This window comes from Oryza glaberrima, chromosome 1 (genome assembly GCF_000147395.1).
Source record: "Oryza glaberrima chromosome 1, OglaRS2, whole genome shotgun sequence".
NCBI classification, from domain to species: domain Eukaryota; kingdom Viridiplantae; phylum Streptophyta; class Magnoliopsida; order Poales; family Poaceae; genus Oryza; species Oryza glaberrima.
The window spans coordinates 34383675-34400922 of record NC_068326.1 but is presented as its reverse complement, the minus strand read 5'-3'; the positions used below and the strand labels follow the sequence as shown (position 1 = coordinate 34400922).

The 17248-nt window shown below is 43.7% G+C and overlaps 3 protein-coding genes across 7 annotated transcripts; 2 read left to right on the top strand and 1 right to left on the bottom strand.

The window, feature by feature from the left end:
• The first annotated feature begins 4730 nt into the window (after positions 1–4730).
• On the top strand, positions 4731–7680 carry LOC127769657 (ethylene-responsive transcription factor ABR1-like). The gene is made up of 2 exons (XM_052295270.1): positions 4731–5207; positions 6557–7680. Exons 1-2 carry the CDS (start codon positions 4832–4834, stop codon positions 7336–7338), a joined length of 1158 nt encoding a protein of 385 aa, XP_052151230.1. The 5' UTR covers positions 4731–4831; the 3' UTR covers positions 7339–7680.
• Positions 7681–9254: 1574 nt separating this feature from the next.
• LOC127769667 (protein LIKE COV 2-like) lies at positions 9255–12505 on the top strand. Its single transcript, XM_052295282.1, has 8 exons — positions 9255–9501; positions 10508–10560; positions 10650–10759; positions 11091–11258; positions 11357–11454; positions 11612–11738; positions 11931–12064; positions 12145–12505. Exons 1-7 carry the CDS (start codon positions 9382–9384, stop codon positions 12032–12034), a joined length of 780 nt encoding a protein of 259 aa, XP_052151242.1. The 5' UTR covers positions 9255–9381; the 3' UTR covers positions 12035–12064; positions 12145–12505.
• A 146-nt stretch (positions 12506–12651) lies between these two features.
• Positions 12652–16860, bottom strand: LOC127769627 (polypyrimidine tract-binding protein homolog 3-like). Of its 5 annotated transcripts, none has more exons than XM_052295254.1 (15): positions 16653–16846; positions 16438–16521; positions 16270–16341; positions 16098–16174; positions 15633–15714; positions 14863–14992; positions 14542–14606; positions 14384–14433; positions 14257–14298; positions 14108–14159; positions 13929–13977; positions 13811–13824; positions 13559–13732; positions 13336–13479; positions 12652–13215 (listed from the first exon to the last, which is right to left on the bottom strand). In XM_052295254.1, the coding sequence occupies exons 2-15, from the start codon at positions 16492–16494 to the stop codon at positions 12826–12828; spliced, it is 1398 nt and encodes a 465-aa protein (XP_052151214.1). In that variant the 5' UTR covers positions 16495–16521; positions 16653–16846; the 3' UTR covers positions 12652–12825. The 5 variants fall into 5 exon arrangements, with proteins under 5 accessions (XP_052151214.1, XP_052151220.1, XP_052151199.1 ...); XM_052295260.1 differs by having other exon boundaries at positions 13559–13666; positions 16653–16842; XM_052295239.1 differs by having other exon boundaries at positions 12652–13479; positions 16607–16860.
• Between the last annotated feature and the right edge of the window lie 388 nt (positions 16861–17248).

Genomic DNA, 17248 nt, shown 5'->3' with positions numbered 1-17248 from the left:
AACAGGTAGATAGGGTGACGATACCCTCATTCCTATTCAATGGAAAATTCAGATGAGAATCATTTCTATACTCTTTTAAAAGACTCCAACGATAGTGATAGTGATGATACATCATCCACTATCATTGCAATTTTTACATACTAACCCTTAAATTTCTTAATATTACATAACAACTAAATATAAATGGATAGTCACATACTAACTCCGTCCTAAAATAAGCTCAGCTATGGATATCCGTGTCCAACGTTTGACGTTCGTCTTATTTAAAAGAATTATGATTTTTTAAAAAAAAACAATTATTCAGACATAAAGTACTATTTATATTTTATCATCTAATAACAACAAAAATATTAATCATAAATTTTTTTTAAATAAGACGAACGGTCAAACGTTGGACATAAACGGTGTAAAACTACGCTTATTTTAGAACAGATGGAGTATAAAATTAATGTGGATAGACACTTTGTCCTATAGAAAAATGTTGGTAACATATTTCATAAAAAATACATTTTAATTTATTTTAGAAAATATTATGATATTTTTTCTTGTATCTATAGCAAAACACGGATGTTTAGCTGGTATCCAACAAGATACATAGCTGTGTAAAAAGTCGGCTCAATTTCATTCTTAAAGCTTGTTAATTTTTAGAGTATATCTCAATAAACTTAGTCGAGTTTGAACTGGACTCATCATATTAACTGTATGTAAGACTTTCTGTGAATTAACAGGACTTCTTAATCGGGATTTACGTGATTTTTTAGATTAGCCGGAGTTTTCCACCGTATATTTAGCTGTATGCAAGGCTCGGACCGAGCCTGTTGACGGCTACGAGCGCACCACGTCGTCGCCTCCCAACCAACGGCTCAGGTTCAGTGAGGCTACGCGAGGGAGGGAAAACGATGACAGCGGCGTCGCTGGCACTCGGATCGCCGCACGCTGAATCGTCGCGATCCAGCCGTTGATTTCTCCTCCTTGCCCCTTATACGTTATCTGGATACGACATCGGTGCCGTACATGTTCGGAAAATGGCATGTCCCATGAGTCGCACGTGGTCCCCGCATGGTAGAATCTTACTACTACTACTCTATCTGTCCTATAATATAAGAGATCTTAAGTTGTTGTTTATACTATTTTAACCACTCGTCTTATTAAAATAAATTGTACAAATATAAAAAACGAAAATTCGTGTTTAAAGTACTATATTACTGTACTGGAGTATCAACCAACATGCTCCGTGTTTGTCGTGTCAGCTTAACGTGGTTCCAAAATTCACGTCTTGATATTTGTCTTAACGATGTGACATTTGACAGCAAAGTTTCGTCCGAGATAAACTTGGGTAGTAGTACATCTTCTCGTTTCGTTTTTTTTTAACTCATCTTTTCGTTTTGGTTAACAGTTTGACCCACACAGGTTGAAGTGCCACTGTGCCAGTAGAAAATCTTCGTGACAAAAAAGCAAGATCATCCATTTCATGTGAAGTTCCGATTTGCTGAGCTAATTTCTTCATACAACACTTAGGTGATTCATGGACGCCTTCGAACCAAAAGGTGGATTTGGAGGGTGCCATTTGATAAACTCTTTTTTATGCATAAACTGCCTTAGGAGAAGTGGAGAACAGAGGGAGAAAAAAATCTTTCGTTTTTCACTCGTACGCTTTCCGACCTGCTAAACAATATGATTTGCAAAAGTTTTCTATAGAAAAAAGTTGCTATGTAAATATCACACTACACAAGTGATTTTCCTAGACAAAAATCCATTTAGATTGCATGCAGGCGGTAATTAGGACCGCACGCGAAAATGGACCGATTTTCCCGTGCGGATTTATTGAGATAACCGCACGGAAAAATAGTTTCCCTCCTACCCACTTTGAAATTTTCGTTTTTTTCCCATCCGCGCGCACCTTAGTCTGGGTCTTCGGGAACGGACCTCTCTGTCTCACTCCTCTCTATCGGTCTCTCAGCCCTCTCTCTCGATCTCTCTCTCACAGGCGCAGGGGGCGGGCGGTGCAGGCGGCAGCACGAGCGGCGCGAGCGCAGGCGGCGGCGACAGATGGCGCGGCTCGCGGCCTCTCCCCTCCCCTCGGCTCCCCTCCCTCCCTCCCCTTGCATCCGGCGCCGGCGGAGGGGAGGCATGGGGGCGGCGGCGACGACGGGGCCCGCGGCTCCTCCCCTCCCCTCCTCTCCCCGGCGGCGACGGGAGCACGCGGGCAGCGGGTCTGGCGTCAACGACGGTAGGGGGCGGCAGATCTGTCGCCGGTGACCGCGGGACGATGGATCCATCGCCGGCGACTGCGGGGATGACGGCAGCGGGCCTCGGCTAGGGTGGCGGTGCCACCGGCGGTGGCGGCGGCTAGATTAGGGTTAGGGTTTGTTTTTCCTTTTATTTTGGTTTCGACTTAAGCACCCGCATTTTCGCGTGCGAGTGCGTCGCCCGCACGAAAAAATCGCGCATTTTCGCAGACGATTCCTTCCAGACGGTCGAATCCTTCGCACGCGAAAATTGATTTCATCCGCACGGAAAAATCCCTATTGTAGTAGTGTATATGAATTTATTTACAATATTGAAATAATTAATACGTAAATTGTCATACACTAATAACTTACGTTGCTTTTGCATATTTCTCAATCTTCCTTTTTCCTACTCTCAGACACACCTACTTTCTCATTTGGATTTATTGGGCTAGCTACTCGTTTACTACTCCATGTATTATTAAACGATGTGTTTTATTTTTTAAAAAAATTGTATATAAACGTTTCTTTAAAAATTCAAATAAACCCTATCATTAAAATTATAATAGTTAGTACTAAGTTAATACAGCATTAATAGTGTTACTCGTTTTGTGTGCCAGGCGTGTATCACCTTTGAATTAGGCCCTATAAGTGGATATTTGGATATGATTGTACAACAAGATAATCAAAGAAGCCCTTTGAAGATAGATAAATTACAGTTTGATCATGAAAACAATCAAATAAATACTTAAAAAATGAAAGAAAAATAAAAGCAACTAACTACTTGGCTTCACTTTGGCCACAACAATAGTGGTTGGATTAACATGGGCTAGGATAGTAAAACCATTACGAGCTATAGAAGAAGACACCAAGACACAAACTTAGATAGAACGTCCAAAAGTTAGAGGTTGAGGCAACCTTGATGATGAGAGAGAAATTCAGCCACACCATGAAAAACCACCGCCAAAAATAAGTAAGAAGACCATTGCAATTGTGAGTAGCTCACCAGAGAAGAACGTATCAGGTAGCGCAACCTCCTTTTGGTCGGGACATAGGGCAAACTTTGCATCGCAAGTAAACCCGCCACACTATCAACTACAGGTGTTGATGGAGAGCCTAGAAACCACATGATGGGAGATAGTCATAGGAGAAGACTCCAAGAATGCCGTCCATGCCAACTGCATCCATCATGTATCTAAAATATTTTAGACGGTTTCTCCTTTGATCATATAAAATTATCATATCATAGATTTTCTCTTACCTTTGGTAACAAACTGACAATGTCTTTATTCGCACCGTTTTCTTTTCTTACTCTTGCTCTATTTTTCTTCCTCCCCTCCAAACTCTACTTCATGAACCCATCGTATAAGAATAAACACGGCGATACCGAAAGGAGATAGAGACTATACTCACCAATGTTATTTATGTAGTACAACAATTGTATATTTTTATTATTTAAGGCATACATTATAAATTAGATTCCAACAGGAGGGGATGAATCAAATTTGGAGTTCATCCACCCAAATTAGAGTTGATACCTCTGTTATATTATGGCCCCCCTTTTTATTCCCTTTTAAGAAAACGAGATACTTTGATGCTCTCATATTTTTATTTTCAATCGGGCTTTATCCATACCATTCTTGTATAGTAGTCCAGATCATAATCATATCCATTTCCCTTTCCCTCTGGAAGATGAAAACAGAGGTCCTATGAAAACAACAAAAGGAGAATGTTCGATCCAATATGCCTAACATCGAAGAAATGGTCAAATTGCGCGCGAACAACATGATCCCCTAACCTTTGACCGTCTACGATTGTAGATCGGTACATCTACATCCCGTTACCCTAGTGGGATATTACTGTCACACACTTGGCAATTACGCGAGCTGGAGGAAATTTTGGATATATATATTTTTTCATTCTTAGAACGAAAAGATCAAACCAGCAACGGAAAAAAGAAAGAAAATGAATGGAAGAAACGGAATTGGGTCAGGGCTACCCAACGAATTTATGTCGGATACGAGACGCTGACCGCGTCAAAGCTTCGGGTGCCGGCGCTGCGCTCGCCACGACGACGTGCGCCATGTCGGCACAAGCTTAATCACTCGTAGTCTCGTACTAATCACTTGATCCTACTGCCGACCTGGTAATTAATTTGCCCACGCTAATCCTTAGAAAAAAAGAAGAATTACCGATGATAATTTCCAACCGTAAACCGTAAACCGATCAAAGATTTACTACGCTTGTTCATACCGGGATATAGATAAATAAATTCACAAAAACAGAATAAACAAAACCAAGGGAAGCGTTGCTGCAAAGGGATGAGATATGCAGGTTTGAAACCAGCTTTAGAAGACGGCTATTCTGTCACGTTGCTTAATCTCCTTTAATTTCTTCTTTTTTTTCTCTCTCTCTCTTCGTGCCGATTACTAGAATACGCACGCCACAAACTAGCCCTATAAATGCGCGAGTCGTCCGCTGAAAACTTTCGGAAGGGTTGAAACGAGAATTAACGAGATAAACCTTTCCTCTGAATTCTGATCCCTCTCTCTTGCATCGAAGCGACTCTGTAGTAGAGAGACTCCGGTGCATATGAGACGTTGATGTGCTTCGACCTGGCAGACCAACGTGGACCACGCGGCGGCGGCAGGCCGGTGAAGGGCGGCGGCGACGGGCGTGCGGCGGCGGCGGCGGCGGCGACGGCAATGACGGTGGCGGGGGCGTCGGAGCTCATGTCGGGGTATTACCAGGCGCAGGAGATGTCGACGATGGTGTCGGCGCTGGCGCGCGTCGTGGCGGGCGGCGGCGGCGGCGACGGCGACGGCGACAAGTGGGCGTGGTCGTCGCCGTCGCCGTCGCCGTCGTCGTCAGCGGCGGCGGCGGCGGCGCGTGGCGTGCAGGAGAGGAGGCGGGAGGAGCAGGCAATGCACGAGCTGGCGGGATACGCCTGCGGGGGCGCGCCATCGCCGGAGTTCGCAGGTAATGGAACAGCGAACACGCGTACGCTTTGCTTACCTACTTCTGCTCTTTGCTTTGCCACTTTTTTTTCACGAAACGTGGCAAGCATGGTCAATGGACAAACCAGTTGCAACTTTTTAGGCATGCCCCCCAAAAATTCACCAAATATAAGCGCTTTTGCGTATATTTTAACTTCGGTTTCATATCATATCCTCTGTTCAAAGTATCTAAAAAAAAATTCTCCATTTGGAATTTGTACGGTGCAATATACACATGTGGTGACCTTCTTTAAAAAAAATTTCCAGAGCATGCATGTACCCGAGCACTGCTACATGTACTAAAATTTATACTAACAATAATAATCTCAACCGTTTGATTTAGATAGATAAATGTTATAAAAAATCTAGATATACTCATAGCATGACACATCGGTTTTAGTAAGAAAAATATAGTATGTATAGTCTTTTCCGGTGTTATACCCTTAGTTAAGCGAACGGAAAATGACAAACCAATTGCACCTCTATATAGTTTAAAGCTTTACAGCGGAGTTCCATTCAAACATAAAAAACATTATTTTCCTTTTCTTTTCGCCCAAAACCAACAATTTTCTTTATTAAGCTTAAATAGCAATACCACTTCACTACGAAACAAATGGGAGACAGTATGCATACCCATGCAGTTGCGAGCGTAACGATAAGTCACACGCATGCGTGACCCGAAGCTTAATATCAAAGTATTTGACGGGAGCGGCAGGGTGGTCGCCATATCTGCATGTTACAGCTGACATCAGGGGTTCAAAACAAACCATATCTGCACGACACAGTTGTACGCCATTCACCGGCACAGCACAAAAAAAGTCTTCGAATCCACTGCACCTCCGCAACACAACAAAGATACAGCTAAGCCATTCCCCATGTGAATCCGTTGGGCAGCGCTGCTGCATGCGTGCACTGCATTTGCTCTCTCTCTCTCTCTCGATGTGCTTGCGTAACACACAGGATATATACACTTCACAAAAGATACTACTGGAAAGTATAAATGAGGAAAAAATGTTATTAAAAGTACATGGGCAAAAAAAAAAGCTGTCTGAATAAAATTATAAGCTGGTGTCATGTCATCACTTGCATTTGTATAGTTCATTCCAAAAATAATTACACTCGTTTTGTGATAGAGATCGTCCACTTCTCATTTTATAATTTATATTGCGCCACATCGCATTCATATTTCATATACTACATGTGTGTGTATAGTAGTTAGTAGTGGTAAAGCGAGCAGGTTTTGAATTCGCATTTGCTCTTTTCTTTCTTTCTCTGTGTCGTTTGCTCACGCCTCGTGCGGTCGCGTGTATAAATATGTGGTTGCGTGTGCAGGATCGGAGCAGAGCTCGGACACCCAGAGCGCGAGCGCGGCGACCATGGACGAGCACCACTCGCCTGTGGGCGGCGGCGGGAACGCGGAGGGGCCCGACACGCCGCGGCGGCGGTACCGCGGGGTGCGGCAGCGGCCGTGGGGGAAGTGGGCGGCGGAGATCCGGGACCCGCACAAGGCGGCGCGGGTGTGGCTCGGCACGTTCGAGACGGCGGAGGCCGCGGCGCGGGCCTACGACGAGGCCGCGCTCCGGTTCCGCGGCAGCCGCGCCAAGCTCAACTTCCCCGAGGACGCGCGCCTCTACCCGGCCGCCGCCACCACCACCACCGCGGCGCCGCCCCCGGCGCCGGTCGCGGCGGCATCGCCTTCCGCGGCCATCTACCCCGGCGCCTCCCAGAGCGCCGAGTACCTGCGCTACCAGATGCTTCTGCAGGGGAGGCTTACCACCGCCACCCCCAACCAAGGCACCCTTCTTCCGTTCTACGGCGGCGGCGGCGGCGGTGGCTCCATGACCAATCCCTACGGAGGCGGTGGCGGCGGCGCCATGAGCGGCTTCCTCGGCTCCTACTACTCTTTCCCTACCCCCTCTGTTTCCGTGGCCACCGTCCCCTCCTCCACCTCCTCCGCGCCGGGCAACTACTACTCGTCCCACGGCGGCTCGCACCAGAGCATGTCGGCGGCGGAGGAGTGGAACTGGGAGAACGCCCTGGTCTACCCGGCGACGGCGGCGTCATGGTCGGAGTCGAGCTATCACCACCACCCGCCGCCGCCGCACACGCAGTAGCTGCCGGATTCTGTCCTGCTCTCTTTCGCTTCTGGAAGAATAAGGTAAGCACGGACGGCTGGGATGAGACGGAGAGACGGAGATGGACGTCGCAGATTGTCTGATCGCGTTCTGCTCTGATCTTTTTTCTTTTGTTCGTTGATTAGATTTGGTGGTGTGGGAATATGGGATGCATCTCCATTGTTTTCTCTTTTTTTTTCTTTTTCTTTTTCTTTGATCATGTTTTGGGTGCAAATTAGAAGAGGAAGAACGATGAGAGGACTAGATTTGTTAGATGGATGTAAAAGCATGCATTCTCCGAGTTCTTTATGAGAGAGTAATGGTTGGTAACAAGGCACAAAATCTTTGTCTCTGGTTATGGTTTTATAGAATTGGGTAGACATGTGAGACAGTTGGATTGCACAAGTGTTAGATGCTTGCCTACCTTATACCACGACATTGGCGCTAAGGACGTTTACACCAACTACTGGATGAAAACAAGACACCACGCTCGTTTTGAAGATGTATTCTCCTAATTATTATGTTGATCGAGAAAAATAAAAAACAGATGCGTGATTTGAATGCGATGGTTTCACGTTAAAACGGCAGGGACTATCGATATATTTATGTGCAAAAAACGAATCATATATATAGAAACCAAATCAACAGTTACATATGGAATCTCCAACATCAATATATATCCGTCCGGTCTTTAGATATGTTCATCGAAATAGGATGTGCGCGCATGTACGTAAGGACGAGTGCACACATGTTTTGAGTCCCTCTATTACGTGTTTCTAGAAAAAAATTGTTTTTAAAATCTATCTCTGCGTAAAAACAGTTACTCGGACAGAAGACAAGTAGAAACACATAATAGGAATGTCTTTATATGTGCTTATAAGAAAGAGAAGATAGGACAAATTTATTATAAAAGAAATGAGATTTTGAGGGAGAGATGACCCTCCAAATATTTTTTTAAGAATAGATCGTGAGCGTGTTAGGGATTGAACATGAGACTTCGGGGTTAAAACCACACACCCCTTACCACTGCATGCATCTCCAAATTTACTAGCATAAATTCTTACTATAAAAGACCTGCGTGTATGTAAGATCTGAAATAGTTAAATGGTAGAAGTATAGAATACTAGAGAATGAGTGGATGTCTTGCAAGACCTTGGATGATAGATATTCTAACAACGATATCGCCTTGGATATTAGTAGTAGATTGGCCAACATCACCATGTCAACATCGATCGCCGTCGACCTAATTATTCCGATTGGAAATGATTTTGCCCAAGATTATGGAAGAGCGACATAGGAATTAATTATCGGCTTCAAATTAGGCACCAGCAAAGTTGAGAACAAAGATCCAACTCCGCATACAGGCCCATGTTCTTATTACGTGGACACGTTGAGTCTGTGAAACTAAAATGGCCCATTAGCGTCTCCAAGTGGTAGTCCGGAACGTACTCCGTCCTCTGACATGTGGGACCAATAAGTAAACGCCGAATAGGTGGGCCCAGACGAACTCTCTTCCGTTCCCGAAGCCGCCGTCGGGTGCATGGACAACGGCCGTTGAACTGACGTGGACTGGGCCCCACATTCCGAACCGTCCTACCCTTCCAACCCCCGCTTCCGTCCGGCCCACCCGACGTCCGTTCCGTTCCACCCGGGCCAGCTCACCGCCAGCCCAAACCCCGCAGCCGACGCGCTTCCCCGTTGACGCCGTCACCTCCCGTCTCCTTAACCGCGCCAGCCACGGCCGCGCCGACACGTGTACCCGCGTCGCAGGTGGGTCCCACCTGCCAGCAAGTCGAGAAAAGCCACGTGGCGGACGGCGGTTTCACGGCGTCGGAAAGCGGTACTGACAGGTGGGGCCAGCACGCCACGTCTGACGTCTCCCTCTCGGCAACCCAACCCACCCCAAGCATCAACCGCTTGCTGCTACTAGCCGCCAGCCAAAAGCAGCGGCAGCGACGCCTCACCTCGCCTCGCCCTCGTCTCCGGCCGCGCCGCTTGCTGGGAGCTAGCTTTGGAGGAGGAGGAGGAGGAGGGGCGCGAGCCATGGCGGAGAAGGAGGAGTCGACGTCGATCCCGCTCAGCCAGGCGGCGGAGGCGGTTGACCCGGAGGACCCGGCCAAGTCGCCGCCGCGGCCCAGCTCGCCCACCACCTCCACCCGCAAGGTCTGGATCTAACCCCCCCAACCCACGCGCTCGTCGTGCTGCGCCTCGCGGCGAGGGGCGGCTGCATTGGGGGGCTAATCGCGCGCCCGTGCTGCTCCTGTTAGGGGGCCCCCGCCGTTCCCGTCGGCCGCGTGGATTCCTGCTTCCCCGTGGTTGGATCTGTGCGGATTTGGTCTCGTGTTTTTCCCGTGAGCTTTGGGCGTGGATTCCGAGATCGATGGGTTGTTCCGAAGGGTTGATCGGTTTAGCTTTCGCTGGGTTTAGATTCAGGAACTTTTAGCTAAGTTCATATTAGTCCCTTGTCTGCAATGTAGTTGGTGGTTGGGCTACTAGAGTAGGAAGGCCGCAGCGTGATATTTACACCATATTAGCTGGTTGGATTTGTTGAGATTTTAGGCTATGCGAAAGCTTGTGAATATTTGCCATCGTGTGGTTGCAAAAAAAACATGTTTAAATACTCAAGCGTGACTGGATTTGGTACCAGATTTTTTGGCATGTCCCTATGCTAAATTTGGAGTCTGGGGCTTTTGGTTTCCACATTCAGTTTATGTCCTATGCTAAACATGGTCTAATTCCAAACTAGTGGTGCTAGAATAGCCGTTTATAGATAAATTTGGACCTAATATGAAACACAATGTTTTTTCAATGCTTTTCTGCTTGCAATTTAGACTTCTACAAGTAGACAGTTCTTCTTTGAAAGAAATTAGGACTGAATAAATTTCCAGTTCATTAATTCTGCAGGCTGAACATTTTTGTGCTTAGTGTGTTTCCATGCCTCCAAGAAATTTCATCTATGCCCTTACTTGGAGTAGTAATGCAATGCACTACTTTGTTCATAAATTTATGGACATATCATAATCAGATGAACCTTGGTCTAATCTCTTAGTGTTGTTTGCATTTTTGTCATAAATTTGCAAAAACAGTTGTGTTCAATAGGAATGAGTTTTATGCACTTCTTAAAATTTCATGTATTTATTTCATTCTTAGTTTGGTGTGTTTTGTGCAGGCATGCTGCGCTGTTCTTCAAAGTTGGGTGTCAAGAAAATTTATGACTGGATGGTACATCTTTGACAGGAACCAAGTTAAGCATGTTACCAAAAAAAAAGTAAAAAATCATGCATTGTTCTTCTTCCCTTTTTTTTTTGCAGCGTCGTTCTGTTTCCTGTTGCTGTCACGTTCTTCATCACATGGTGGTTTATTCAATTTGTTGATGGCTTTTTCAGCCCACTATATGCAAAACTTGGGATCGACATATTTGGTAATTGTGGTTTTCAATTTAGCCTCACATTTTCTACTTTGAACTTCCTAATTTTCTTCTTGCACACATGTGTGAAAACATGTACTGACACTTTGAAATTCAAGCTCTGTGTGCAAATTAAACTGATGAGAGAGTGAGACTAATATTGGTGGTATTAGCAACTATTTTCTTTTTGTTTTATCATTAATTTGTGAAAATTATTCTTGATTTAAGATCCTCTACTGCAGTGATAGTTTGCTAAAGCTGAATCGTATGTCTGATATTATTTCTCTTTACCACCAAATCCATTTTATGTTTGTGGCAAGTGCTTATTATTGTTGGCACACTGCAGGTCTTGGTTTTCTGACTTCTCTGGTATTCATTTTTCTGGTTGGAATATTTGTTTCCTCATGGGTGGGTTCAACCATCTTTTGGGTTGGAGAATGGTTTATAAAGAAAATGCCATTTGTTCGGCACATATACTCTGCATCAAAGCAAGTCAGCACTGCCATTTCACCAGGTATACTTCCATACACAAATATATTCATGACACATTGACACTATCATCAGCCACATTGGACAAATGAACTTACCTCATAAAATCATCTTGTTTGGCAGATCAAAACACAACAGCTTTTAAAGAAGTTGCGATAATTCGGCATCCACGTATTGGTGAATATGCATTTGGATTTATAACATCAACTGTTGTTCTTCAGGTAATTCATGTAGGGTTCTATATGGAATAAATATGAGTTAGATTAACAAAAATCTGTTATTGAGGTGCTTCGTCATAGACATGCCATGCCATGTATGATCCGTAATAGGTGCAACTGTGCTTGTTCTTATGTTAGTCTTGTTTGTGTTCTATGGCAGACTGACAAAGGCGACGAAGAACTGTGCAGCGTTTATGTGCCAACAAATCATCTTTACATTGGTGACATATTTCTGGTGAACTCTGAGGAGATAATAAGACCAAATTTATCCATTCGAGAAGGAATCGGTTGGTTCTCCTATCTTGCTTATGTACTATCTCCTACTGCAATATTGCATGATCATGTGCTATTTTACTGGTTTCTCCTGTGCTTAATTTCTCTCTGCATAGAGTGGATGATAAAACCTTCCTGAAGTCAATTGACCTATGTAATTCTAAATTTCTAATACAGTGTTTTTCTTTTCTTTCTGCATCATTCAGAAATAATTGTTTCTGGAGGAATGACTATGCCACAGGTGATCGCGTCCCTTGAACCCACCCCAAGGAAGAGCCAGAATATCCGTCTAAATAGAATAATGACATAATGTCATACGAGAGCTCAAGTGCTCAACACGGTGGGTTATTAATCTCTCAGCAATTAGCCCCAGCAATTCTTGTTTTCATGTTTACTAATATGCACATGCTCCTCAAGCAGATCGTGTTATGTGTGGAATCGGTGTGACTCTGGTGCTCTGACCATTGCTCTGTTCATCTTCGTTTCTGTTGTGTCAAAATGTGGAGGCTGGAGAGGAGAACACGGCGTGAGATTGATCGAGCCATCTTAGGCTCGTGGCATTACAGAAGGTGGCGGAAGCACCATATCGATGCTCAGGAATAGTATTGGTTGTGTGTCACATGCCGCGCTACTCTTTGGTTGCTGACTGGTCTGAGATGTTAACGTCCCTAGTGCAAGTGCAACTGATTAAATTCATTTGTAACAATATCATGTATAACATCATGTCGACCTCGTATTACGTAGAGTTGATTATACCATGTGAGAGCATTTCTTTGTTTTATCAATGGAGGGCGCTTGCATCCAATCCTTTCGATCGTCAAACCACAGCAGTGATATATATTCATTAAGATAGTGTACACCATTTTTAGGGCATATGAGCACAGGTTTAACATATCCATGCTGAATTGCATAAGAGGGGGCATCACATAACAGAGAAGACAGAGAAGGTTTAACTGATCCATCCATCCATACATGAAAGACAGTTCACACCACTTTTTGGGCAAAGGTGAAACATATATCGGTTCATGCAAGCTAAGTGCACGAAATCCAAAAGTTAAGGTAAGCTTATAGCTTTGGCTCCTCACAATTCCCAGGAAAGAACTATATATTCTGCATCTGTGAGAAGGAAATCCTGATGTTGGTTCGGTCCAGCTTGCTTGCGTGCTTCTCCACGAGCGCCTCTGTTGCCTCTTCCACGCTTTCAAACAGCACAAGGGCCTGCGTTTTGCCGTTCGTCTCGAACAGTCTTGAGTTGGCGATAGTCCCATGCTCACCAACAAGGGAATGGATGGTATCTTCAGTTATGTCCTGTGGAAGCGCTGAGATGTGGATCATCTTGGTTGGGGCGCAACAGTGGCGGTAGTTCTTCACCACATTGCTGTTAAATCTGTTGAGGTGAGAAGTTGAGTAGTCACGCGCATCTGGATCAGCAGTAACGGTTGGGTACTTGGAGTAGTTCACTTCAAGCTTCTTTCCGAATAGCATTGCTCCCTGGATAGGAAATGCCATTAGAACAGAGCGTGATACGCAGCAACATCCACACACACACACACACACACACACACACAAGAGACAGTGTCCAGAATAAAAGAATGTGTGACCAAGAAGCACCTTTAAATACAGTACAGCAAGCTCAGCCTGAAGCCCGTCAGCCATCTGGATGAGGGCATGATCTGGTTTATTTTTGAGTATCTTGATACGCACGATATTCCCATACATTGAGAAAAGGTTGAAGAGCTTATCCTCATCAATTTTCTGCATGGAAGGATTAACCCATAAAACTAAGATATTGGTAAAGTGAATTTGGGGGAGTTTATAGCTAGTGAAATCTTACATCAGTGTTCAGATTGCTAACTAGAAGTGTGCAACGGTCATTGATGCCAGACACTCCAGGAGGCAATGTTCCACCAAAAGCAGCAGCGATCATTGCTGCCTTACTCATCTGGTATGGAGAAATATTAAAATAACAAAGTGCAGCAGACGCTTTGTATGAGATGTCCATGCTAACCTAAGACAAGCATAGATAGAAGCAGTAAAAACTAAACGCGGCTATTATCTGCAGGGTTTAAGGATTCATAATACATACCTGTGCATACGGATCTGTGTACAGCAGAGAGACGATCAAAAGAAATAAGTTAAACATGTTTTATCAAATATAGAAAAAATGGATAACAAACAAATCAAGGAACAGTGGAATGTCTTACCTCCAGGTTGCTGGAAACCAAACAAACTGCTTGGATCATTATAACTAGGCTGTTCCAAACAACAGAAACAATGGAGGTGAGATACTTCAGCATAGCAGATCGAATTGTCCACATAACAATAATTGAAAGTAAACAGATAATATAAAATAACAATAGAACAAAATGAGTTGAGGACATACCTGAGATGATCTTGAGCGTTGTTCTGTAGGCAAAGATGGATTTGTGAAATCTCTGAACAAGGAAAACAAAATGAGTTGAATTTTCAAGCTCCATAGAAAATTGACAATGAACAAAACAATATTGCAGTTATAAATTAGGTATCTGATACCTAGATCTATCGTTGTTGTAGTGAACTTGCAATTCGCTGAGACTGCAGATTCAACAGAACAAGTTAGATTCAGGAGAGCTAAGTGTGAAAACTAAGTATATGGTGTAGCAATTGCTACAGGCCTTACTTAGAATATTGAATGTCTAGCTGGCAGCAACCATCATATATGTTCCGTCCCTGAGATTATGTTATTTTCCAAAAGAGTGAGTTTAAAAGCAGCATAAGAAATGAACAGGAAACCTACATGTAAAGCACCATAAGCTGTATATTGAACAGGAAACCTACATGTAAAGCACCATAAGCTTGTATTGCACTTTGACGTGACTGATATTGTATGAGGGTTTGAAAGCCTGCACCACCAAAAAAGATCACCATAGCAAACAAGTCTTTTAATTCAGCATGTAGTAAACATATCGTCATTCCAGCAAAAAAAAAAATGCACTAAAAACATGGCTGTGAATATTATAAATAATTTAATTTTTTTTGAACGACTATGCAGTTGAGGGAACTATGAAATACGCCTCATAATCTGCATGCTATCTGGCAAGGAAAACACTGCATTAAATGCAAGAATAGAGTGAGAATGAGAGGTAGAAAGAATCTGACCGGCTGACTTTTGAAATGTGACTATCTTCTCCACAAATCCATAGGGAGAAAACACTTGATGGAGCACTTCAATGGTTATAGGGTAAAGCATATGATGAATGGTTACTAACAGAATTCGGTTAGGTTCTTCCTGAGGCCCAGCAGCAGACGAGTACCGAGAAAGAAAAGAGGAGAGAGATAGAAGAATGAATAAAGAAGAATAGGCACATCTAGTTGGAACAGAAGAGAAAGCAGAGAGATAGAAGGAATGTAAACTAATCAATCAGTGGGGACAAATGAATAGGTACATGGAAAATAATAATGCTATTGAAATCAAGATGTTTTGACAAAAATGTTTTTTTTCTTTTTGTAATATGTGAAGACTATCACATGCTAGGTGGTAAAACAAGAGAAAACTGTATCTAGCAGCTACACTAAATAAAAGCCTTATCCTGCATCCCATGTGTCAATGCCTGAAATATACACCTTGCTAACAAAAACTGACAATCATACAGTTATGAGAACTTAGTCTTCCAGCTTATAGCCAAAAACCTTGGAGCATGCTAAGGATTGATTACTGTTATGAGAAGGCACATTTTTCTTGCACCAGTAATAACTGATAAAGTTCTCCATGTATTTTTCTTGTAACAGAAACTCATTCTCTGTTAGGTTGGTATAATAAAACTTATTATTACAATATCGTATATCATAGAAGAGCAAACCATCACTCCAAACAAAACTAAACTCTAGAATAGAGGGAAAACTCAAAGTCCACAATCATGAAAGCATACCTGATCAGGATTTCGTCCATGAGAGCTCTGATCAGTAGTCAATTCTTGGTGGGATGAATATTGCAAGTAAACATTTCTTCCCCTAATATATGGCATAAAAGCACATTTAAAATTACATAATAATATGAGTATCATATCTGTATCTATATTATCAAAGAAAACATAACAAAATTATGGGAAACAATGAAACTTCACCATCATATTATCATATGCAACATACAAATGGCACAACTCTTTCCTATAGCAGATAAGTGCAACAGCTTCAAAAGAAAATATATAAACAGAAGTCATTAGCACCTATATTCAGTGAAGCTGATCTATAAGCAGTCTTAAGAAATGGCTGTTTTTCCCCCAACAAACATAGCTTGTCCGAACAATTATTCTAACAAAAAGTCAAAATAATACTATTATACCAGAAGAGATGCCCTTGGGATGCAACAACACCTGGTCTAAGAACAAGCTTACCTTACACTGGGTTGAATTGTATTGTAGTATTGGATCACATTCACAGCAGAAGCTAAATCCTCCATCTGGACGAGAGCCTTTAACAGCAGCACAACCACATTACAACCACGCATGTCCACTTATAACAACTCAACAGAAAAAAAAAAGAAAAAAGTAGAAGCCGAGATCAAACCTGGTTCTTAGCACGCAGCATGACGAGCTTGGCGACAGTGCCGAACGGCTGCACCACCTGGAGCAGTTCGCTCTGTATGCAACAGAAAGACCACAGAAAATATCAAAAAAAAAAAATCGTACTCCGACAAGCAGCTCATGAACTGCAAAAGCGCCAGCATCTCTTCACCTCGGAGATCTCATGCCCGACGTTCCGGATGTGGATCACCTTGGAGGGCTCGGCCATCCTCCCGCACCACGCCCGCACGCAACTCTGACCACACGCACACACACCCAATCAAAAACCCACCCACGCAAAGCAAACGAACGAATTAATCGATCCACCGAACCAATCGAACCGTAGAATCGATGAGCCAAACAGGAGAGGAGGACCGCGAAGGCTACCTCCGAACTAGGGTTTAGGCGGTGGGGGCGGAGCCGCGGAGGAGCTAGGGTTTAGCCTTGCGCGCGCGACGAAGGGGGATTGGCGAGATAAGATGAGGCGGCGCAGGAGAAGGAGAAGTGGAGGGGTGGATGCAGTGGCAGGGTGGGTCAGATTTGGGGAGTCCGCAATACGCACGGAAGAGGAGGAGACAGCATAGCACCCGCTTGGATTAACTCGGGAGACCGCGACACCGGCAGCCAATGCCGCCAAATCACGGAGCAGGAACATTTGCTAAAATTGACGTAAGTAGATGGATCTCCTCGGAAAGTCGATGATTTTTTTAAAAAAAAATAAAACGTATAAACGTATGCGCTCATCGCGTACGTACACTAAGATCTATGAATATAGAGCACATTCTATCCTATAAAAATATCTCTAGAAAACCGGACAGATATATTTTAAGATTTACGAAATCACTACGAACATCTCGTTTATCGATGAATACATCATCTGCCACTAAAAAATTAACCATAAATACGAGTATTTATGTGAAGTCTATAATTTAAATTTGGGTGGGCTAGTTTTACCACAATAAACTTAATCGGCTGCGGGAGGC